The sequence below is a fragment of the Periplaneta americana genome, chromosome 11 (genome assembly GCF_040183065.1).
Source record: "Periplaneta americana isolate PAMFEO1 chromosome 11, P.americana_PAMFEO1_priV1, whole genome shotgun sequence".
NCBI classification, from domain to species: domain Eukaryota; kingdom Metazoa; phylum Arthropoda; class Insecta; order Blattodea; family Blattidae; genus Periplaneta; species Periplaneta americana.
Window position 1 is genome coordinate 83,919,101 of NC_091127.1, and position 25,411 is coordinate 83,944,511.

Genomic DNA, 25,411 nt, shown 5'->3' on the forward strand with positions numbered 1-25,411 from the left:
GCAAACTACTATCTGAAAAAGTATTTTCGCTTTATGGAAGTAGGCCTAGTTTGCGTTTTTCTCGCTAGAGACTAGATGGAAGCAGTAATTTTTGTCATCTTCATAACTGCCGCGGACGGAGCCCCTGGCAATCACTCGCGGAGCCCCAAGGGCTCCGCGGAGCACACTTTGGGAACCGCTGTCGTAGAGATATGCTCTGATCGCTCCAATTTTTGGCACATGTCCGTTTTTAATGGCGTACTTCTAGATAAGAGGGTGGGAGGTGGGAATTTCCGAACTTTTTTTTCAGGCCGTATAAGGACCACCCACCCACCCACCCACACATACATACATACATACATACATACATACATACATACATACATACATACATACATACATACATACATACATACATATATAAGTTACATACATACATACATACATACATACATACATACATACATACATACAAACAGTCGCCCTCGGTAGCGTAGTTGGTATAGCGCTGGCCTTCTATGCTCGAGGTTGCGGGTTCGATCCCGGCCGAGGTCGATGGCATTTACTGTCGGTTACTCAGGAGAAGACGGGAGCGGACTGAGGAGGAAGGAATGTGAACAGATAACGTACGACAACACGTCCAATATTTGTACTGCAGTAAGCAGAAACATTAGGTCTCCTTCTGTTCAACTTAGCTTTAATTTCCATACGCATTGTTACTCATGTTTCCTGCACGAGTAATAACCTGGATACTGGGATGCTTATCTGAGCGATGTTTATAATAATCTACAGCGATAGTCAAGAAGGTCACATTCTTTCCGCTCGTCTTCTTCTGAGTAACGGACAGTAAGTGTGTTTAAATGCGACAAGCTCATGTCAGTAGATTTACTGGTATGCGGGTCTAAATTCCGGCACACCGGCGACGCTGATATAACCTCTGCAGTTGCGAGTGTCGTGAAATAAATCATAATTTACATACATACATACATACACACATACATACACGCACATACGCACGCACACATATACAATTTTGTGTGAAGAAATATGTCACCTTCCCTATTAGATTACTTTCAATGGATTCCAAGAAGTAGACTACACAGTTTTTCTCGCTATCATTCTCTTATGATGTACGTAATAAATATTCCATTTTTTGTACTTCAATATTTCACAGTTCCGTACAAAAGACCAGGTTTAGATCGGACAAAGAAGGATTTTACAGCTCCCTTCACTTGTTCATTCATCTCTATGAACATCGGGTCTTGCTTGCAGAGCTTCTGAATTATTTGCAGCGAGGAAAGAACAAAGGAAAGGGAAAGAGAAGAGCCAGTGAGCCAGTATGCAGACATGTAGAGAAGTCACGAAAATTGATCGCGTAAACATCTTTATGTCTCAAATATTTTGTTTGGAAATGTTTTCAGCAAGTCGTCTAATTGAAAATGTTTTCAATTAAACATATAATTCTACAGATATTAATTAATCGGAGTTGTCATATTGTATCGTGTTTGTTTAATAATTATCCTTAGGCATTCATTTCATTTTATTTTCAGATTAACTTCGTACTTTTAGCTTTAGATCTGAAATTTCTTCCTGTAATGCTATTTAAATATTAATATTGGGTTGAAAACCGTTCCTAATTTGTTGTGGTGTGATTCGTGCTCTGTAAGGAGCTTTAAAAGTCGGGCAATCTTTTTCTGAGGCTGTATATATAAAATATCAGTTTTGTACATTTTCTCAGATAAACACAAGTGTTACTTTTTCTTTGCCGGATTTTCCTTAATATATTCTTGCAGTGATATTATTTTAAATTTATTAATTAATAAAGAACATTAACTGTTTAACTGTTTTGCCGTGTGTATCTAGAAACAATAAAATAACCTCGAAATAAATATGTTAACTAGGGGCCTACTTTAACCAAAAATATTTATATGTGTTTAATATTGTTTATATGTTTACTATAACGGTAATATTAAATAGAATCATGAAACCATCTCTAGTTCAGCGACATAGCCGCACTCGCCTGTATAAAACCTTAGCATGACCAGTCCTGCGCTATGGCAGTGAAGCATGGACTCTAGGAAATGTGACGCAAGTAGAATCACTGCTAGTGAAATGAGATTCATGCGCCGAACAGCGGGGTATAAGTTAATAAGTGGGACCATAAAAGAAATGAAGAGATCTTAAAGGAACTTGAAATTTAATTTAATTTATTTATTTTGCTAATAATTGTAACATAAAATATAATATATACAGAAAAACTTCAGCTCGCCCCTGAAAGAGTAGCACTCGTGTTCAGGGACGGATTTCTGAATTGAAATTAATAAATATACAATACAATTTGTCTTATGTCTACTATGCAATTAGAATACAGTAGAACCCCGATTACCCATCACTCTATTAACCGATTGACGGATTATCCGACTGTCTATTTCCCGCTCTTTTTTTCTTCAAAATAAAATAACTTATATGAAGTACTGTTTTGTACATCATATTAGTAGAGTCTACATATGTTTTTGCTACAGAGTGTTATTGCAAGCGTTTATCGTTACACAGCATTGTCTACTGTTCGAATTGCCGTTCTATAATATAACTTGTATATAAAATGTCTTCCACGGGTGTTAACAGAAAACGTGTTGTGCTAAGAATCGAAAAATAAATGTAAATAATTGAATGGTTTGAGAAAGAGTAATTGTGGCTCATCTCGCATCAGAATATGAGATTGAAGTTACAACTATGCGATTTAATAAAAAAACAAGGATAAAGTGTAAAAAAGTATGTAAATCTACAACATGAGATCTCCTTTATTCTTATCTTTCCAGAGACAGTCATTAAAAAGGCCTTCCTTGCCCCTTAAAAACCCATAGTTGACAATCAGACTTAAATTAGTGAACTTCTGATCCACCACCTAGCGAGTTAAATACAAGACCATGGATAAAATTACAAAATCTTTCATGGTACGGATTATCCGATTTTTTCGGTCAACCGTTCAGTTCGTCCCCTTCATTACTACGGATAATAGAGGTTCTACTGTATATAAATTTAAATTTACAATATTCCAATTTTTATCAAATCCATACACAAGTTTTTAAATTTAATACTAGAACTATTGAACTCTATACTAGCAGACATATGTCACTATCAAGATAACTGGCGTCACCATGTGAGGCCTATGTCTAGGACTAGAATCCCTCATGGAATCCTGCATTACCAACCTAGAGGTAAGAGATCAACTGGACGTCCAATGAAGGGATGGGCTGAAAACTTTTGTGGACCGTAACGGTCCTTCTGGGACTATAATCTGTATGGCTGTTGATGATGATGATGGCATACTATTACTTATTTTCGAGATAAACAACATTTAAAGGCCATAGGTGAGAACGTGACCCTTTTGGTCAAAATTATTTTAATAGAAAAGCTGTAAAAATTGTATACAAAAATCTTAGAATAAAATAAATAATTTACTAGTGTTATATATGGCGTGATGGAGCAAATAAACTAACGGATTACCTCCGTGAAGTCTAAGTTTTGTAATATACAGCACCGGTAACTTTTTTTTTTTTTCAGTAAGATGTTAAATTGTGTTTCATTTTAATGCTCGTAATTTGGTCACTGTTATGTAAGGTAAAGTCCACACGTGGAGTAACGGTTAGTGCGTCTGGCCGCGAAACCAGGTAGCCCAGGTTCGATTCCCGGTCGGAGCAAGTTACCTGGTTGAGGTTTTTTCCGAGGTATTCCCTCAATCCAATACGAGCAAATGCTGGATAACTTTCGGTGTTGGACCCAGGACTCATTTCACCGGCATTATCACCTTCATATCATTCAGAAGCTAAATAATCTAAGCTGTTGATAAAGCGTCGTAAAATAACCTACTTAAAAAGTTATTTACGATTATGCTGACGATGCAAACTTCGTGTCCACCTGGAATAAAATTGAACCCGGACTCTTACAGTCCATATGCTGTGGCTTTGACAATAACAATATGGTTATTAATAGTGAGAGTTTGCTTTATTTTTTACACATTATCATTAAAGGATTATCTTAAAAATTACTATGAATGCTGTAATAAATATTTCTTACCTTTTTGAATACCTTGCAGGCCCATTCTGTTTTCCCTTTGTGTAGGCATTTGTATACTGTGGACGAAGCACCCCTGTAAAAGAAATAGTTATGATTAATATTAGTGTTGTGGGATTTAATCGATTTATCTAATCGAGTAATCCATCAATTTCTGTTGTAAGATTAATCGATCAAAAATATTTAATCGAATAATCGAGTCGATTAATATTAATCGGCTGTAGTTGATATTAATTATTATTTTGTTAATATAAACTCATACTAAAAATTTTGACAATATTTCTCTCTCGGAAATTGCTTACTTAAAAGCACAATAGTACTGTTATTTTCTAATTGTAAACCACGTAGCGTAAAGAAAATCTTTGGACAAACACTTCAGAAAAAGATGAGCTATGAGGACAGTGACCTTGTCTACTTCTATTGAAATTTGAAACACAATGCGAAACCCTTATTAAGTTTTATGGTTTTCCAGGAAAACTTCCACCTTGTTGTCAGTTCATCTTCCTAGCACATGAAATACATACTTTTCTGGGGTTCTTCCCCCTCATCCCTTATAAATTAGCCAGTTCTACACTATGTGCAAGTGAGAGCGTAATTACCTTCTTCTCTTTCTAAAGTCTGGAAATTGGATTACAATACAGTATATTAGATCATTTTTCAACTCGATCAAAACTCGATTAATCAATCGATTAATTGATTAAATCCAAATAGTTAATATATTAAATATTTTGATCGATCACAGCATTAGTTAATATAACGTGGCTAATTAGAGTTTCCTTTGTTCTTTCATTTGTTTGATGGCGTCACTTGAGCCGAGTGCGAAACTGTGTTGTGTTGAGTAGCAAATTTGATCTCGTCTGTCCATTGGATTTTGTATTCTGTTTTCCACTGTCAGCCGTATCGTTACAGATGTGACATTAACAATCTCTCTCAATTCACTTAAAAACGACAGACTTGACAAAAAGAAACTAAAAAAATCATCGTTTGTCCTTCGTCTCGGATAAAGTGGTAGCAATTCTGATTACAAACCCAGCCAACGTGGGTTTGATTTCCTGTGGCAAGAGTAGCCTACTCCTACCGGGACTGAAAGTGTCTCTCGCCTTACAGTATGTCTGGGCTGTATTGTTTGAAGGAGTGAGCTCTTGTAATTCAGGACTAAGGATTTATACTACCTATTTGTGAATGTTTAGTTTTGGTTTATGATTAACAGTACTGTATTATCACAACAGGGATCGGTTCTTGTAGACAGGAAGTGACGATATATCATTCACTGTTGTATATGTTACGATTAATTCCTCCTTTTACTGTTTATTTGGTCACATTCATTACTAAACTATTGCTAATTCTGACTGAAATCTTTGAAGAATGTTAATTTTATATGAACTTGAAGCCTTCAATATTATGAAATATTGAATATACTCGTCATAAAATTAGCCAATAGGATTTTATTATTTTAATATTCAACTTAAATTTGTAATATTTTTATCAATTTACAAGTATTGTTCGTTTACAAGTGCAGAAAATGTATTATTCATATCTACTACTAAGAAATTATACGTTAATTCCCTAAATGCTTTACTTATTTTCGAGTTCCATAAACAAAAATTTAACCATTTTCGTAAGTGAAATTACATTATTATTATTATTATTATTATTATTATTATTATTATTATTATTATTATTATTATTATTATTATTATTATTATTATTTCAGTACATGGTATTGTGACTTTACCCTTTTTGGTGATATCTGGTATTATTTGGCAACACTGAAAAGACGCCCAAATTAGTCTTTTAGGAACTACTCTTACGTGATTCTACTATAAATAAAGACTTTGTTAGATAGATCTAGAACTACAGGATCTTCAATAAGTCAGGGAAAATCAAGAAATGGCACTGAATAAATCAGCATGGAAGACACTTGTGGGCGAGGCCAAAAATCCTCTAAGTTTAACATGAGCATAGTTGTAATTATTGTAAATTGTAATGCAGATATAGTTGAAAATATTCCAATTCTGTGTAAATTTCCACAAGAGAAAAATCTCTTATTTAGTAGAGCGAAATGAAACGAGTTAAAAGAGAAGTGAAATGAATATCATACCATGACGCCCACTGCCTCAATAATAATTATCTCGAGACTGACGACAGATTTTGAATACGCAATCAGAAGTCTGGTAAACCATATTAAAAAGTTTTTATGAAGCTCGTCATTAGAACGACAACAAAATTCAAATCATGTTGTCAGATTTCCACGACTGGAGAGTGTCGTCAGGAATCTGATGACGCGCTAATGTACACAGTGTCACTGTAATTGGTGACAGACAACTAATTAGTTGAAATGTCTCTGAAGGCACAGACGTGAGTAGAGAGCAGCAAAACTTTCATCACTCGAGTGTAAAAACGATAGCGTTTCAATGTGGGACCGAGTTTTAGAGCATGGATAATTGTGTATTTTCCCTGGAATTTTGCAATGTTATATTTTTGGCTTATATTCGTAATATAAATGTACTATAACTCACATCATAATACAATACAAAACTTAATCAGGCTTGAACCAAATATGAACGCATTTTAAAAACATAAAATACAAATAATCTAGAACTTGCAGACACACTGGATATGAAGGGTTCAGAGCCATAGTGGGCCAAGCGCCATTTATTAAAAACGGAGAAAGCAAGGGTTAAAGTTAAGTGTATACCATAGTTTAATGAAAATTGACGTATCATTTAGCTTTAATATGCATACTTTATATTACTTGCTTTATGTTTCATTGAATTATGATAATCAATAATTTTAACCCTTGTTTTCTCCGTTTTTAATATATGGCGCTTGGCCCACTATGGTTCTGAACCCTTCATATGATCATCGTCATCATCACCATCGCCATCATAATGTATTCTGTTGTCTGCTGCGTGTTCCTAGTCCTGTCATGGTAATTTTTCTCTTGGTCATACGCCCCACCCCTTGTTTTCTCCCTTGAAATATATTTTACTCTCTTCTCTCTATCTCTCCGACTGTCATTTAATAATTTTTTTAGTATTAAAGAAGTAAATAAATTGTTTTGCTTACATATTAATTGTACAACAAGCTCGACTTAAAGAATACACCATAAGTAAAATAAATTGTTTATTAATTCATTCAAAATGTATTCAAATTTCAATAAATGATTTTTATTTATTAGGCCTATATAATTATTGTTATATAGCATACATCGTAAGTATCCAACAATTCTGTCCTTTTGTCTTCGTCGTGGCATTTCAGCCGTTTTGTGGCAACAATTTGGCTAAGCTTGCAGTAATTCTTTTACTTGAATGTCATGCCGACTTAAGTGTGCTAGTCGGAGAGAAATGGAAACGGTGGAAGAGCTTGTAGAGGTTCACAGCCATTAGGTAATGGAGCTCTCGAGGTTGGGGTTGGGGGGGGGGGGAGTTTTCGGCCAACTGTTGATCGTTGACCACATTTAATTGCATTTCTTGGAGCCTTTCTGTTGAGTGTGACCACGTGATTTTGCGATCACACATGATAGCTCTCACAGCTGTCATTTTCAACAGGCGTCGAGATCAGCGCAAAGAAGGAAGACCAAAACCAAGTCTTTTCACATCTGCTTCGTTTTCCCGCGTTATTTCTTAAAAGGCCTCCGTATTGGAAGTAGAAGCAATCATCTGCAATCTGTTCTTCTGTGTTAGTTGATCGCAGAGTTAACACAGAGAAACACAGCGTGGAGAACTGAGGAAAGCTTTGATGCGTCAGAAAGTGCAAGGAAATTAAAGTAAGAAATTTGAGAGTAATTAAAAAAGAGAAGATAAAGTAGATAGTGAACCTGAGAAGAAATTTTATCCGAGTATAACACAAGACAATATAAATGTTTTTCAATTATAATGATGATGGTAACGATGAAAATGACAACTATGATGGTAGTGATTATGATGAAGATGGTATTGTTGTATCGTAGATAATTGTGAAGTTGTTATCGTTACCAATACCTGAGGAGCATAGTATCAAAAGTAGACAACTCCATTTTTTTAGATTTCGAGATATCGATTGTTTCACATAGAATTTTATATGCTGAATGCGATTCTGGAAATATTTAGGTTAAAAAACGGACAGAAAAAAGCGAAAATAGGACTTAATTGTGCGCTTTAGAATCAAAATGTAGACAACTCCACAGTGGCTTGGTTTCAAATTAGGACAATTCCTTCAGTAGCCAATGAGAAGCCCACATTCATATCACCTTTTCGCATCACGCATAGCAAATCCAACATGGCTGATTGTTTATATAATCGGTTTGTGGATGAATAAGACGTACTGTTTTACGTAAATTTTATTTGTAAAATTATGTTACATCGTTATTTCAATAAGAATATGGAAGTTCATGACAAAGAATTTCCTCAAAAGGAAGCGAAGAAGCTTCATTTGGTTTCAAAAACAGACAACTCCATGACTTAGTTTTAGAGATGGACAACTCCAAACTTTAAACTTAAATTGCGACCTGGATATTAGTTTTAATCACATTTTGAGACAGAAAAAATGTTTCTATGACCCATGAGAATGACTTAAAAAATGTACGTATAACAGTGACATTGATTTCTAAGGATCTAGTTTTTCGCCTCTCCTGTTTAAAAAAAAAAAAGGCAAAAGTGGAGTTGTCCAACTTTGGCACCAAGCTCCTCATTAATACATAGAAAGATTTCATCCAGCGTGCTCATTAATTCCTTGAAGATAAGCAATGTGTTTGCTGTATTGTTTCAAGATCTCGGAAGAATTAACGAAAGATATTGCACGTGTAAGTCAGTAAACTTGTTTCGTAAGAGTTCTTTGGTTTGGATAATGTGTAGTTTGTCGTCAAAAATTCAAACGACCCGAGATACATTTTACGACTCATGTGGATGCGAGTCCCATTCTTATATTTTCTCATAATTATGATGTTTCAAACAATTTGCTTTGCAACATGATCACAGCATGACTATAGAATTCATCTACATTGCAGTGGACTCTTCATATAAATACGACAGGTAAATTTTATTATTACTGGTAAAAATACATGACTGATTTATTCCAATAACCAGTATAAAATGTTTCTTTCAAGTACCAGATAGCTCAGTTATTACTAAGGTTACCAGATACTTATTAGTGAGGAACAGGACGAACTAGTTCAAAAAGCAGGACAAAGTCTGGACACAAAAACATTTGTAGATGTCTTATTCTTTATGACTTTTTCAGATTGAAAAGACGAATTTAATTGATTATTGCTTGTTAAGTTGCGTAGGCATATATTAAATAATTATCTGTACAATAAAATAAAATAATTACCATACGATTAAAATAAAAAAATACAATCACAGTACAGTACATTTGAAACCCAGCACCGTATAAAGAAACCATAGGCCTACATGAGAAACACCAACCTATTTTTTAACCACATTTTACATGTAGCCATAATTACAAAAAGTACTTCAGTCACCGTATATCTGCTGACAGATCACTGAAACATTGACCTTGACTACACTCGGAAGAATAATTTACTGATGCTGATTTTCAGGTGAAAAAATATTAAATTAGCTCAACCTCGTGTTACTAATGGTACCGCGGATCATGCCACTGTTTATGCACATCGATCGACCAATTTTACGGACAAAGCGTGATCTGTCATGGTTTATTCGTGGCTTGTATTCGAAAGAGAATACTAACCATTGACGCAAATACTTGCAGCATTATTGTAACGTTGTAACGAAAGTTTATTGACCAGTGATGTTAATATTTGGAACATGATTTTACCGTTGCAATGAGTTCAGACTATGAATAAAAACTATAGTTTTATCGCAGTTCAGAATTATGTTTTGAAATGTAATTATAAAAAATGAGGTAACTGGGACTTTTCAATAAAAATACGGACATTTAACAAATATTCAAAAATAAATACGGACAGCAGAACAAATCTTCAAAATACGGACATGTCATGCTAAATACGGACTTTTGGTAACCCTAGTTATTACTATTTTACGTAAATAGGTTTTCAAATTTTAATTTACGATTAATTTAGCACATGGATTCCTGTGCCCTACATTGCAATGTGGAAATACAATAGTTTATTTTTAGAACATTGAACAAAATAAATGCATGATCAATGCTTACTCGTACATCAACAGTAGCCGGAAACCGTAATAATTTCATTTTTAATCGTATAATGCAGTTATAATACTGTGTATTTGTAATTATAGTCTCTGTTATTACATTTCACACAAAACACAACACTAATTACGACTTTGTTTTATAACCTGCAAATGTAACATTTCCTTAATTGAATGTTTATACTTTCTATTTGTGCATATATCTGTGCGCATGTATGTATGGGAGGGAGGGACGCGCTACGACCCCACGCTACGACCTGGATCTAGAAGATGTATTACGTTTAGCCCTTCAGCTAGGCGCATTCCCAACCCACACCGGCTGACTACACTAAGTTCGCTGAGCATCCAGGTTTCGAGCAGGCAACCCTACTATGCTCTGGACCAGCCCTCTCCGTGTGTTGCCAGCCGGCATTCTGGGAATGCTATAAGACGATAGTGGAAGAAGTGTTTTTTTTTTTTTTACACGTTTGTCACGTACAATTTTTACATGATATATGACATGACTTATATAACACTATTTATACTACAATACCTGAGATCTTGTGACACATTAATGACATAATAAACATTATTTTATGACATTACGCAAAAGAACAATTTGAAGTTTGTACTACGTTAAAATCTGCCAAACTATGACATTTATTTTGGTAATATATGAACATATGAAACAAAATACTTTAATACTAAAATATATTCGATCTTAAATCATTTTTGAACGCTTCCATCACTATTTACAAAATAACTTTTGGAAACTACACCTACAGTTAATATGGTAACAATTTAAAAGATATATGTATATACATAGGCCTATATATTAACAGAGTACAATTAATTACGTAAATTATTCACATAATCGCCATATCTTTTTATACCAATTACTGAGTTGTATTTTCATATATTGAGAATGTTTTTCTTATTTTCAATTATTAAGAAATTGTTACGTCCTTTTCTTCTCAGTTTCCTTTCAGCTTCCATTAGTAACTTTTGTAGTCCAGCTATCGTTGGATTGTTGTCACTGATCATGTAGTGTAAGTATCCCATAATTATCCATGTTAGTGCGAATTTATTGCTGTGGGTAGGCATTTCCAGTTGAAGTACCATCCTTCGAAAGTCGTTCGGATTGTCCGTGTGAGAGGCATTTATTAGTTTTCGACACAACCAAGACCATATTACAGGTCGGCATGTTGTTAATCGATGGTGAAGAGTATCAAAACTGCCACAGTGTTGACATAGAGGCGAGTGCGTGATGTTATGGTGGTACTTTTTTGCTTCTGTGGGAACAATATCATTTACTACTTTATATGCACTTGTTTTCCAATCAGTTGAAATATTTGGTAGTGTGAAGATTTTCCATATTCTTTTCCACTTCATATTCGGGTATTTGGTCATAATGGAGGGAACGGTTTCTTTAACAGCTAATAATGATGTATATATTTCCTTTGTGGTCATAGACTCAGGATCGTGGAGAAGCCGCTCTGGTATTTTATTCAGGCACATTTTTATCCTTCGGAATATGGGATGTTGTAAAGTAAAATCTATTAATTCAGATGTAATGGAATTTTTATATTTATTTTTCCTTTGCAGTAGTGTTTTAATGAGTAGAGCTTTGCTTTTATTATTAACTGCAATCAGACCGCATCCACCTTGTTCTGTCCGTTTCCACAGTTGAGATTTAGCAATTTTATAAATATGTCCTGTCCACAGGTAATAAGTAATTCCCAATTCCATGCGTTGAGCTACATCTTCCGGCAGAGGTATTATTTGTGCGATGTACCAAACTTTAGATAGTATAAATAAATTTATGTTCCATATTTTTTGTATCAGGTTTAAGTTCCTAGTGAGCTGTTTCGAGAACATGTAACGGATTGTGTTTAAAATTGGATTCCAATTTAGTTCTATCATCTTCTTTATATCTGTGTGTATGAACATGCCAAGTATTTTAACAAAATCTTTAATTGGTATATTTGCCATAGTCAGAGATGGTGGCCAATGTCCCAAGGGTAGCAAGTTTGACTTCCTGAAATTTATGTTAGCAGTAGATGCCATTGCATAACGGTGTAGTACCTGATGAAGAACGGGAAGTTGCTGCTCCTTTCTTAACAAAATAACCATATCATCCGCGTAAGCCAATGTTGTGAACAATTTGTTATTACGAATCTCGGCATGAAGATTATGGTGAATCATTCTAATTAATGGTTCTGTACAGATGGTATAAAGTAACATTGACAAGGGACAGCCTTGTCTGATTCCACTTGCCAGTCTGATTGGTTTTGTAAAAAATCCATTCACTTGTATGCGGGAGTGTGCATTCGAGTACATAAAACGAATGACATTGATAATCATTTCCGGAATGTTCATCCTTTTCATGGTTTTAAATAGATATTGGTGATTGATATTGTCAAATGCTTTTTGGAAGTCTAACGAAAGTAGTCCAGCCGATTCATGTCTATTGGTATCAAAATAAAATACTGTATCTCGTAGTGCTTCCAGGTTGTCAGTTATTTTCCGTTCCGGTATTCCACATGTTTGTTCTTCCCCTATGAGCTCCTTTAAGTGAAATCTGATTCTATTTGATATAACTTTGGCAAATAGCTTGCAATCTGTATTCAATAGGGTTATAGGTCTATAATCTTGTATAGTCTGTGCTTGTGACAGTTTAGGAATTAGAATAATAATACCTTCATTGAATCCCATCGGTTGTCCTGTCGTGTGTAAAAGTTCATTGAAAAGTTTGGTTAGCGGTTCTTTAATAATGTTCCAGTATATTTTATAAAAATTATACCCAATATCGTCAGGTCCTGGTGCTGATTTTGAACTGGCAGTCTTGAGTGCTAATAGTATCTCTTCAGAGGTTATTGGTTGTGTAATGGACGATGCTTCTTCATCGGAGAGAGAAGATGGTACATAATCCAGCATTTTATCTTGCTCATCAATGTTAACCTGTTTAGTTGCAAACAATTGCGTGAAATGTATTTCTGCCTGGTGCATTATATCTTTGGTCGAGGTGATTAACCCATTATCTCCACTTGTTAGTGAGTGTATATATTTGTTTGACCCTTTCGACTTTTCAGATGCTAAATGATATAATGATCCACGTTCATCATCTGCAACTGATGTAGTGCGTGATCGAATTTTAATGCCATCCATAATGTATTCTTGTATTTGCACAATTTTTGTTTTAATGTTTTTAATTTCCGCATCCACATCCTGACCAGCACGTTGCTTCATCAGTAGTTCTTGTAATAATCGAGAATAAAATTCACTCATATTTTTCCGTTCACGAGCTTTACCAATACCAACATATTTAAAAAAGGACCTAATGGTAGGTTTATATATGGTAAGCCATTTTTGTATATTTGTTAGTGCGCGGTTGTTCGCTCGTTTGTCAGCTGCTTTCCATCTCAGCATAAACTCTTCTTTGATTTTATCATCGTACAGTAAGGATTCATTTAACTTCCAATAACCTCTTCCATGAGGTGGGATGGTATTGTCGACCTCCATTTTAACTAGTAGAGCATGATGATCACTGAAGACTGCTGGTTGTACTTGTGCATTAAGAATGTTATCTTTTAGCTGTTTATTCACATAAATTATGTCAAGACGAGAAGCAGCCTGACCTCTATGAAAAGTAAATTGTACATTGTTTCCATGAACAACTTCCCAAGCATCTAAAAGTTGTAATTCATTACATAGTCTTTGTAAATTTGGAGATGGATGATATTCACTTTTCTGAGTCCTTGCATTTAACACGTTATTAAAGTCGCCACCCAAAATTAAGGTATTATACTTATGCCTTAGATAAAATGGTAAGTCTTGAGCAATCATTTGTTCACGTAACACCCTGTTGTTGGAACCAGATGGTAAATACAGATTGACTATTAAAGCACCATTGTTAAGCAATAATGACGTTATTCTACCACTTTGATGTTGTTCATAAAGTTGTATTGATAATCCACTGCGGTAAATTATAGCTGTTCCTCTGTTTGCATCACCAACATTCACTATCGAATTATACTGCGGACCTATAAAATTGAAATTCTCAGTATTGACTTCCTGTAACAATAATATATCAATATCATTGTTATAGAGAAACTGCTTTAACAACTGTTGTTTTGGTTGACTTCTTAGGCAGTTTATGTTTAAGGTAGCGTAATTAACTACAAACTGCATAATAATCAGGTAGATGGCACAGTTAAGTCGCAGCCACATGATTATTCTGATGCAGCTCTGTTATTTGATTAGAAAAGAAATTATTTACGTAACAGTGGAAAACCCAGTTTGGTTTCTTCACGAGGTTTAGGTTTCTCTTTTCTATATGGATGTTGTCTTGTTTTGGCAAAAGCTGATGTTTTATTTGGTACCTGTATATCTTCGTCTTGTTCCATTACTTTCGTACTTTCTTCGTCCATTATATCGTCGCTCCAGGATCGAGTCAAGGGATCTTGTTTATTTCCGTCATCTGTCACAGTGGAGTCAGTATCTGGGATTGCCGCTTCTGCTGCTTGTGTCTGCGTAGTTACTACCGCGGGAGACTCTGGTAGAATGTTAGCAGCTGTTCGTCGTAATCGCGGGTCACGCGAGTGTTTTATCTGCATAACTTCTGGTGTTGTGTTATTTGACTGTTTGTGTGTTTCCTGAACACTAGATTCGTCCTCTTGTCGTAATTTTTTGTTGCTAGGCCCTTCATTTTCCTCTCGTTGGTCAACATTACTGTTAATGTCAGTGGGCATTGGCTGAACATTCATAATATTTTCTGTGCTTGGAATTGTATGTTTACAAGTATCACCTACCTCCGTACTGCCTTGAAGATCGCCATCCGTTGGAATATCCATATGTTGAAAAGAAACTGCCTCAGGAGCTGTTGAATCTTGTATGGAAGATGTTTGATTCTCTTCGAGTAGAACATTTTCACAATTTATGAGTGTGTGTTGCCGAACAATGTCACTTAATAGTCTATTCTTGTTATGGGGTCGGATGGGTAACGTAGTAAATTGTTGTTTACATTCTTGTTTAAAATGTCCTGGTTCACCACACCGAAAACAAACTTGTATTTGCCCCGGATAAGTTAAAGATGCTGTGTACATGCCGATTTTCAATAATGTGGGTATCGGAATTTTAATGTCCATCTTTACAGCTTTCACTCCATTGTTGACCGGTAGGGGATACTGATCATTCCATTTCTCAGGCATAATATCATGAATCTGTCCATATTTACTGAGGGTATTACTAATAATTATGTTGGGTATTTCAGGTGGAAGATTGAAAATTCGCACTGTCGTACTTTGGATATCCGCCGCACTTACAACGATCTGAATTTCTTCTCCCGATTCATATTTAAACATCTTGTCTCCTTTGTGTTCATTCAACAGTTTATTATATAAAGTCACGGAAACTAATTTCAGATAAATTGCAAAATCTCTGTTATGTAACTGTATCGTATCTACTTGATCTGTATTAACACGCATTGTTTCCACTAGCCATTGATGTATTTCATACGCCGATGGTTTTTTAGCCGTAGCAGGAAATTTGATTTTTAAAGTATTGATTCTCTTATAAGATTCCATATTGCTTTTTTAATTACTGTAAATCTAAAAAAAACAATCACTGATGTGTACCTAATTATGCAGTAAGTCACTTTCACTGTTTATACACTATTATCAGTTCACTATACTGACTGAAGCACAAGTACACTGATACTAACAGCGAGTACAGAGTTTGTTTACAAGACGTCCGACCGCTACCACAATCAAGTCGAGACTGGGAGGGGTTTTCAAATTTTAATTTACGATTAATTTAGCACATGGATTCCTGTGCCCTACATTGCAATGTGGAAATACAATAGTTTATTTTTAGAAACTTTGAACAAAAAGAAATGCATGATCAATGCTTACTCGTACATCAACAGTAGCCGGAAACCGTAATAATTTCATTTTTAATCGTATAATGCAGTTATAATACTGTGTATTTGTAATTATAGTCTCTGTTATTACATTTCACACAAAACACAACACTAATTACGACTTTGTTTTATAACCTGCAAATGTAACATTTCCTTAATTGAATGTTTATACTTTCTATTTGTGCGTATATCTGTGCGCATGTATGTATGGGAGGGAGGGACGCGCTACGACCCCACGCTACGACCTGGATCTAGAAGATGTATTACGTTTAGCCCTTCAGCTAGGCGCATTCCCAACCCACACCGGCTGACTACACTAAGTTCGCTGAGCATCCAGGTTTCGAGCAGGCAACCCTACTATGCTCTGGACCAGCCCTCTTCGTGTGTTGCCAGCCGGCATTCTGGGAATGCTATAAGACGATAGTGGAAGAATTGTGTTCGGAATGTTGTTGATGTCTAATATGGGGAAACGGGAGAAATATGAGAAAAATCCCAACTGCGATCTTGTCTGTCACAAGTGTTATAATAGAATTTTCAAATGAAAAATCCCAGGCTTGACCGAGACTCGAACCAGGACCGCATGCTATTGTTGATATTTTAATGTTGTAGTTAGGCCTACTTTCATTTGTATAGTTATTATTTTCATCTTCCACAATTTAGAGTTCATATCAGTTTGTCAGGGTTTAATCATGTTTGCAGATTTAATGCTGATAGAATGTGGTTCGTTATTTCTTATATTATTTAATTTATTTACAACGCATATATTCTTAGAACCTGAAATAAGCGGATTTATTCAAGTTCGTTTGAAAATAAAAGTGTAGAAGAACTCTGAATTTGAAGGGAATCATTGAAGAAGAAATAATAAGTCATACTGAGAAATAAAAATACAGCCTATATCAGTGGTTCTCAAACTGGGGGTCGTATAGAGCTGAGGGGGGTCGCGAAATTATTTATCTAATAAAAAAAACACGCTTTATTAACATAAGTTACACAGTGTGTTCGGAAACGTAAACAACATTTAACATAATAAGGAAATTTTAGTAGCTATACATTAAAGTAAAAAAATAATTTTATTAATGCGACAAATGTGTCTGTTTTTCAGAAAGTAGCTCTCAAATCTGGACTCTGTATTCGATACACACATAGTGATATCCAGACATCGGATTCTAGGGCAAATGCCTATTTTGTTTCTTTAGGAGAAAAGTAAAAATAATCATTAATATTTGTGTTTCATGGAAATTGAAAGGTATTCAAAGAGTTTTATAGTGCCCTAAAATGCCCTAAAACGGTTATTAGAGCCTAATTTGTTAATATTCGCCTAAAAATGCCTAACTCACTGTAAAGTTTCGCATTTTACTCTTACTTTTTATAATTTATACATGCATTCACTGCGAAATTTAAGGCATTTAAAAAGTGGAAAGTTTGCTTCACACCGGCCATGAAACCATTGATAAAGGAAACAAAATGTTTTGAATCTCACGACACTCGCAATAGATTTCACCGAATTTAACATGTTTGGAGGCATAAATGCCGACAAAGAGCCAACCTTAGTTTTGAAGCAGGCAACAATCACAACATGTGCTGCTACCGATTCACAGATATACTATACTATAAAAATGACTGTTTTCGGTCTGAAACCGATTAGCTGTACTGCCCTTCAGAGTGTCATAAAATCACAATTTTTGGAGAAAGAGTGTTTTTGAAATATTTATGAAAAGTCGTAAAACTGCGAATTAGTAGGGTAAACCGTTACAAAATATTTAAAAGAATGGCCCTCCTAGTGTTAACACTACCAGGAAATGCAACAATAAGTGGAACTTCGTATTTTTGTCCAATAGAATCTCAATAACAACGGTTCATTTGAATGCTCGTTAACAGTTGCTCTTTCCCTCACCTTATTTGTGTTGAGAAGTTTTGAGCGGTAGGACGTTTTCCTGTGAAGTTTAACGCGATAATGCCGAAAAATATAAGTGCAAAATCTACATTGATCCGGCAATGGCTAACAGAATATTCAGAATTCACTTATGATGGAAAAATAATATTCTGCAAGATTTGTAGCAAACAGGTATGTAACAATAGTTGAAATATATAAATTCTATTAATTTTAATGAGTAGGCTTATAATATTTATACATTGACTGAGCTATCCTGAGGTATAATTCTTTTTAAGACCACTACACTTTAACCTTTTAAATTCCGATAGTTAAAGTATTTGCAGGTCATTAAAATTTTGATTGTTCGAACCCACTAACTTTGTGATAGAAATACGGCAATACAACAATTAGGATTTTATTTTAATTCAGTTTACTTTACATTTTTAGATTTCGCAAGAAAAGAAGTGCCACCTAAAGCAGCATGTGCAAGGAGCGGCTCATAAGGCTAAAGCTCAGCAGAAAAATCAACTGCAACAAACTTTACTAACACAGCCTACTTCATCCAATCTCAGCAGCAATTTCTATGCTGATTTAACCAGAGCGTTTGTTGCTGCTAACATTCCCTGGAATGCAATTGAAAATCCGGTTTTAAGACAGTTTTTACAAAAATACTGCAAACAAAATATCCCATCTGAGTCGACCCTAAGAAAAAATTACTTAGACAGAATATACAATGAAACTTTAGCTTCCATTCGGGAGGATATAGGTGATTCTTACATATGGGTCTCCGTGGATGAAACCTCAGATCCTATGAATAGGTATATAGCAAATATGGTAGTAGGAAAACTTAGTCCTGATGGACCTTCGATTCCACACCTTGTATGTGTTAAGGAACTTTCGAAAGTGAATAGCCAAGCCATTGCTTATTTTGTAAATAAAGGCCTACAGTCTTTATACTCAGGTAATATAGACGATTCTAAAGTTCTGTTGTTTTGTACTGATGCTGCCTCATATACATGGTTGCTGCAGCTCCACTTCTTAAAACATTTTATCCTAACCTCACGCATGTAACCTGTCTAGCACATGGCCTTCACAGGGTTTCTGAAACAATCCGGAATGAATTTCCTCTTGTCAATTCGTTTATTTCTAACACAAAAAAATGTTTTTGTAAAGCCCCATCCAGGATTTCAATATTCAGAGAAAACTTTCCAGATATCCCACTCCCACCTCAGCCGGTTGTTACACGATGGGGAACTTGGATTCAGTCAGTGGTGTATTATTCTAAGTATTTTAAAGAAGTGGTCACAGTTATTGATAAATTACCTGAAACTGATAGTGCAGCGTGTGTGAAAGCAGTGAAAGATTGTCTGAATGACTCACGAGTGAAAAACGATATTGCCTACATAACATCAAACTTTTCTTTCATACCTGCAAGCATTGAACAATTAGAACGTGAAAAACAATCTCTTTGTAGCCAAATAGCAATAGTAAAGGAAGCTCAAGTGAACATACATTCTGCTTTGGGCGAAACTGGGAAAAAAGTTAAAAATAAGTGGGACAACGTATTAAATAAGAATGTAGGATTTTCATTGTTGGAAAAAGTATCAAGATTGATATCGGGGGAAAGTGTAAATGTTCCAGTAATTATTGATGTTTCTATTGTACCTAATTTAAAATTTGCGCCTCTCACATCAGTTTCGGTTGAAAGAAGTTTTTCTGCTTTCAAAATGATTTTCAGTGACAAAAGGCAAAGGTAAACTGTGGAGAATTTAGAAAAAATTCTTGTGGTGTACTGTGCAGATAATTATAATAAAGTCTGAGCATGGAACTGAATTTCAATCACTTAAAATGAGTAATCTTGATATCAATAATCATTATTTCATTAGTTTCAATATATTAAATTTGTGCAGCTCTGTTTATAAATATAATATAGTATTCTTTTTTAATGTTTAAACATACTTTTTTGTGCGTATTTTAGTGTATAACTAAAAATTTCAGTGAAAGAAATAAGTATGATACCTTGATGTGCCTAAAATGCCTATTTTCATTGAAATAGGGCCTAATTTTACAAATTTTGAGCTTATTTTAGGCGCCTAAAACTGCAATTTTTAGTGCCTAAAAATCCGATGTCTAGTGATATCACAGTCTAGTACATACAGTCACGAAGCTGAATACGTAGTAAATATGCATCCATAGATATTTGCTGACCACTAGGATAGTTAATATCGCCTCATTACAGGCAATGCGAAATAGTACCGGCACAGTCTATTGTTTCTAGCACCCTCACAACTCAAGCTTCGTGACTGCACTTTCAAGTTCAGTTACATTTCTCATCTTTATTTTTATGGCAATCATAGACGAGAAGCTTATTTTGCTTAAATATGAGGTTTGAAATGTTATAAAAAATTAAGAGCGTCTTTTATAAGCTCGAGATATTCGAACATTCTTTTGATCCACAACTGGTTTACACTCTGCGAGAAAGCCTAGTTTCATCATTCCATCAGTGGGTAGTACATATTTAAATGAAGTTTTCTTTCATTTCTTTTGAACGCAACTGTCTAAAAATTTATTTTGTATCCACCTGTGATTGTCGTATTGTTTTAAGTATCTTCGAGAAAATACTCTAAAAGCTTAGAATTGTGCAAATTCAATTGCATATCGGTAAAAACAAACTCAGTCCTATTTGTCGTATCATACGCAGCTAAATTTTCCACGTGTTTTTTAATAGACTGGAATGCATAACATTCAATTTTGCAAAGCGATGTCGACCAGATATCAAGTTTCTTTATAAATCCTTTGATTTTATTCCTGGCTGTTATGTTAACATCTTGGCCTTTCAGACTACTACTGAGTGTTCATTTCAAAGTGTGTCATGACGTCACTGTCGTGAGTCAACGATTTGAAGCGAGTTTCAACTTTTATGTCAGAGAAGTTGCCTATTAATCAAGGCGTTCAATCTGAACTTGAGAACTTGTACGGTATAACTTGAACGTCGTAGCAACAGATGGCGGTCTGTACGGTCTGTGTGCTACCACAACCTCTTTCGAACTGTGTTTTGCGCCGGCAAGTCGTACGCAGGGTATTTGCTATCGATTGCGTACGGCAACATTCCACAACACAAATCAAATGCTCCGTGTCCATGTTAATGCCAACAAATACGTAAGAAATCGTCTTAACCCTCTCCCCATATTCTGACAGTAAGAAAAAAACCACCTCAGTACATGTTTTCAAACAGTTCACATTCCTGCCACTACCGGCGTTGACGTACAGTTACCCTTAAAAAGAATGAGACGATTCTTGATTGTCGGAAGTTAAAGTTCTACAGCGCGGTTCACTCGATATCGACGTATAACGATAAGTACCATGACAAATAGAACAAGAATTGTTACAAGGACCACAACAAAGACAAGGATCAGAATAAGGATCACGAAGAAGACAGCCATTTAAGGCCAGGATTTCACAACATAGCTCGGGTAACAAAATATCATTGCTTCTCTGTACCGAATGGCAAATGCCTGCTATCGGATCTACATTCTGGACTGCTGCTGTCAGTGTCTTGTCTCGGTAGCTCATATAGTAGCGTGCCGGTTCCACCGTATAACCGAAATGTTTCGTGTTTGATCCCACGTAAAACTCTTTTTTTATTGAGGTGTAATTAATTTGTTCAGAGTTCCTCGACTGTATAATTTGTCGAAAAATATGGAGAAATGAGGGATGACGATAATACTTTATTGTAGACAATGACTATTTAGCGTGATATAGAATTATTGAAATAAGGGGCATTTTATACAGTAAGAGTTAATGAATCAACCCTAAATTAAATATTTAAATAACAGGATATAACAGGAAGTCCAATTATTGTTGCGAAACTAATCAAAATAAATCTAATTACGTTAAATAAACAAACCCCAAGTTATGACACCACATTGCTACAGATAAATTCTATGTTATTAACATAAGCATTGAATAGGTCCATGCTTATGCGTTGGACGACAAAACCAAACATCGAAAGTTCGAATGTTGCCGCGGAATGTAACTTCTTGCTTTTTATAATGTAAATCAGACTTCTAACTACAATAATTCGTATTTCTTACATTATTTATTAATATTTATAGCCAACATTGAATTTGTAAAGAAAAGACTTTAGAAATCTCATACGGAATTTGTGATCTGTAGTGACATAAACATGGATTATCTCTCGGAACTTTTCCTTAAAAGTAAATTAAATTCACTCCTTGAAACTGGAAACCTTAGTCGTAGAGCCATTTTCCCACCAGTATACAAGCTAAAGTAGCACAGCCATTGATAAAAGTTTTGTACACAGAATTAGACTGAATTCCTATTCGACAGAACCTATAATCAATGGCTTGTCTGAACATGATAAATAAATCCTAAGTGTTTCCAATGTCACTGAACAATTTCAAAATATTAATTTAAAAACTAAAAAAGGGTCGTAAATGCTGTATCTAGTGACTATTCACATTTATGTCTACAAAACGAATATTGGAAAAACGTATATGATACTGGTACTACTGATAATAAGAGTAAATGTATTGTATTTTTCACTTTAATTTCAGAATCACTTTAGTGGATGTTCTCCACTCAATGTTGTGAAAAAATTCTAAAGTAAAAACATGTAGATAACGCAGGGACTTAAAAATCTCACGTATTAAACAGAAGAATCTATATGTAATGAGTTGCAATGTAATGATCCTCATGTTCTTAAATACTACAAGAAGTACGGTGTAATTTATAAAAAATTATGAAAGAGGGAAATAGAGTACATTCGAATAGAAAAGTACAACATTCAGATAATGCAATTAAGGCTATTCGGAATATTATTGAAGTTAAACTTGTATATATTCTAAGAAAGAAAATATTTTTTTCATTAAAACCAGTGATTATAAACTAGAGGACCCCAAATCTATTGCAAATTATTTTAATGTCTTATAGTATATAGTACAGAAATATTATTGACAACTTAAACATTCAAGATTTTGCAAAAGATACTGCAATTGGTTATTTAAGAGATGCATTTAATAATTAGTATTAATATATCTAATTAGTCAATAACTGCAACAGTGCTTTTTCATTCAATCATAACATGAATAAAATTGAATGAACATTAAATTAAACACTATTGCAAACACGTAGATAAAATAGTGAAAATCAACTGAAGTGGTGAGAATGAAATAATCCAAAGCCACAGTTTTAACAAAAATTGTTTTGTGCGAGTGCATTTCTTACACATATGGAAAGCTACTAATAAAATATTGTAATAACTACTCAACAAATGACATAGCCTAAGGACTCTAAACCTTTATAAAAGTTTGTCTGTGTGGCTTAGGAATATTTTTTAATTTCATTTTAATTGTTAGTTTTTAATATATATGCATTTACATTGTATGTGTGTGTATGTATAAATGCATTCATTAGATTAACGTTTACAATATTATAACTTGTAATTTTGTATTGTCTGTGATCATTAACACTTAAAACTTGTAAAACTTTATTTCAAAGTTATTTAAACAAAAAAAAAAAAATCGTTGTGTAGAGTAGGAATCGAACTCGCACTCTTCTACACGAGACGCAGAAGTCTTAGAGTCTGAGCTATGGAAACGACACAAAAGCTTTCCTTTCTGTGCGGAGTGTCGATCTAGTCATGAAGGTCCATGGTCGATTTAACTACACGATTTATGTATATATTTATCTTTTATTTACGTAATATTATCATATTTTTGCAGTTTTTGAAGTGAATTTCGGAACGATGCTAGTAAGAAACCAAATAGCCTGAATTTAAGTAACTCAATATTCGTTATCTTGTGTACCAGTGCTCTGGTCTCTGATCATGCGCAGTGTCTTACATCTGAGACTTAGGAATATTCAATCGTCTCATCCTTTTCTAGGGAAACTGTACATATCAGTAAGTACTCTTCAGAATGAACGCCGTACTCGCTATGCAACTTCTCTGACTCATAGGTAATACACCTCTGCGGAAGTGCAGGAAGATTGAATTCTCTAGGCTCATCGACTAGCCATATGACGGCATACAGCGAGCCATGACACACTTTGAACTGAACACCCAGTATTCAAAGTGTATAAAGATTAAAAAAAATATACATAAGCAAAAAAAGGCCAGTTTAAGAGGAAAAAGAGAATTGGAAAACAGGTTTCCATATTTCGATTTCTCGTCTTGAAGGTACCGGTACATTAGAAGTTGGGTGTTAAGCCTATTCACTGGTTTTGAGTAAAATTATCAACACCAAGACAACGCGGTAGAAGCCCTGAAGCTTATCCACACACCATTATTTACATTATTTTTTCAAAATTCAGTTCACTGTGCAGTGATGAAGCGTTTTCCACATAACTGAAAAATTATCCAACATTCTGTGATGAAATTTTTTGTGTGTATTTATGTATGTCATATCTACAATATGACACAAGATCACTTCTCTACCTTTGATAGATTGTCTGATAAAAAATGAATTCATTTTAAAAAATGGTCAAATATCAGTATTTTCTTGTAACACAAAATAAAAAAAAAACATTTATTAAGGAATGTAGTTCAAAGAGCATGATATTGTAAACATGAGTTTGAGCAATAAAATAAAAGGGAGAGAACATGAAAAAGCTTATGACTTATGAGGGAAACGCTTCATCATTGCACAGTGAACTGCCACCATTTTGAATGTTGAAAAAAAATATATATATAAATAATTTTTTTAAATCGTAAAAATATTTTTTTTTTTCATATAGCAGAAGGACAGTGTTTTACACATACCAATTTTCATTACTGTGCAAGATACAGTAATGGACGAAAAAATTGTTGAATATTTCCAAACATTTTACTGTTGTAAGCTGTACCTAACCCCTTAAGTACCGGTACGGTATTGGAGGGTCGCAAATAAAATTCTCGCCCGAAAGTGGTCTATATGATTACCACCACTCTCCGAGTAGACCTTCTGAATATCTTGTCTTCACTTTCATGAGGATTTAGAACAAACACACATTCATAACCGGCGGACTTGTGGCCCTGAGATCACCATAGGTCAGGCTACACGATTCACTCCCTGTGGAAAGAAGATATAATATCTCTACTTTCCTACAGCGAATAGAACTCAAGCTATGTAGCGGAAACACCACCGGAGAATATAATGTGAAAAACATATTTAAAAAAGCAGTGGAAATTGATCTCCATACTAGAGACCCAAAGTCAAATAAAAAGTAGAATGTGAAGCTACGTAATCAACTCATTTTCAGTGAAGTCCGGCTGGATTCCACGTTAATAAAACGTGCAATTGACAGACCGATGAATGAGGTCAGACGGAAAATCGTTCCTGAGAGCTAATATCTCGGGACTTTATTCTGGAAATTTAAAACAATGAGATGTGATCGAATTAGCGATGTGCAGAGGTTGTCAAGTTCATGGAGGCCAGGCGCCGGTAATTGTGTGAGCGG

At 34.7% G+C, this 25,411-nt stretch overlaps 1 protein-coding gene across 2 annotated transcripts in view; it reads right to left on the reverse strand.

Annotated features, from left to right (window-relative positions):
* The window catches only part of LOC138709164 (calcium/calmodulin-dependent protein kinase type IV-like), a 581,667-nt gene that overhangs the window by 209,849 nt on the left and 346,407 nt on the right, over nt 1-25,411 (reverse strand). For both annotated transcript variants that reach the window (XM_069839721.1, XM_069839720.1), the window contains exon 3: nt 4,057-4,129. In XM_069839721.1, coding sequence (XP_069695822.1) covers nt 4,057-4,129 — 73 coding nt within the window. The remainder of the gene's footprint in view (nt 1-4,056; nt 4,130-25,411) is intronic.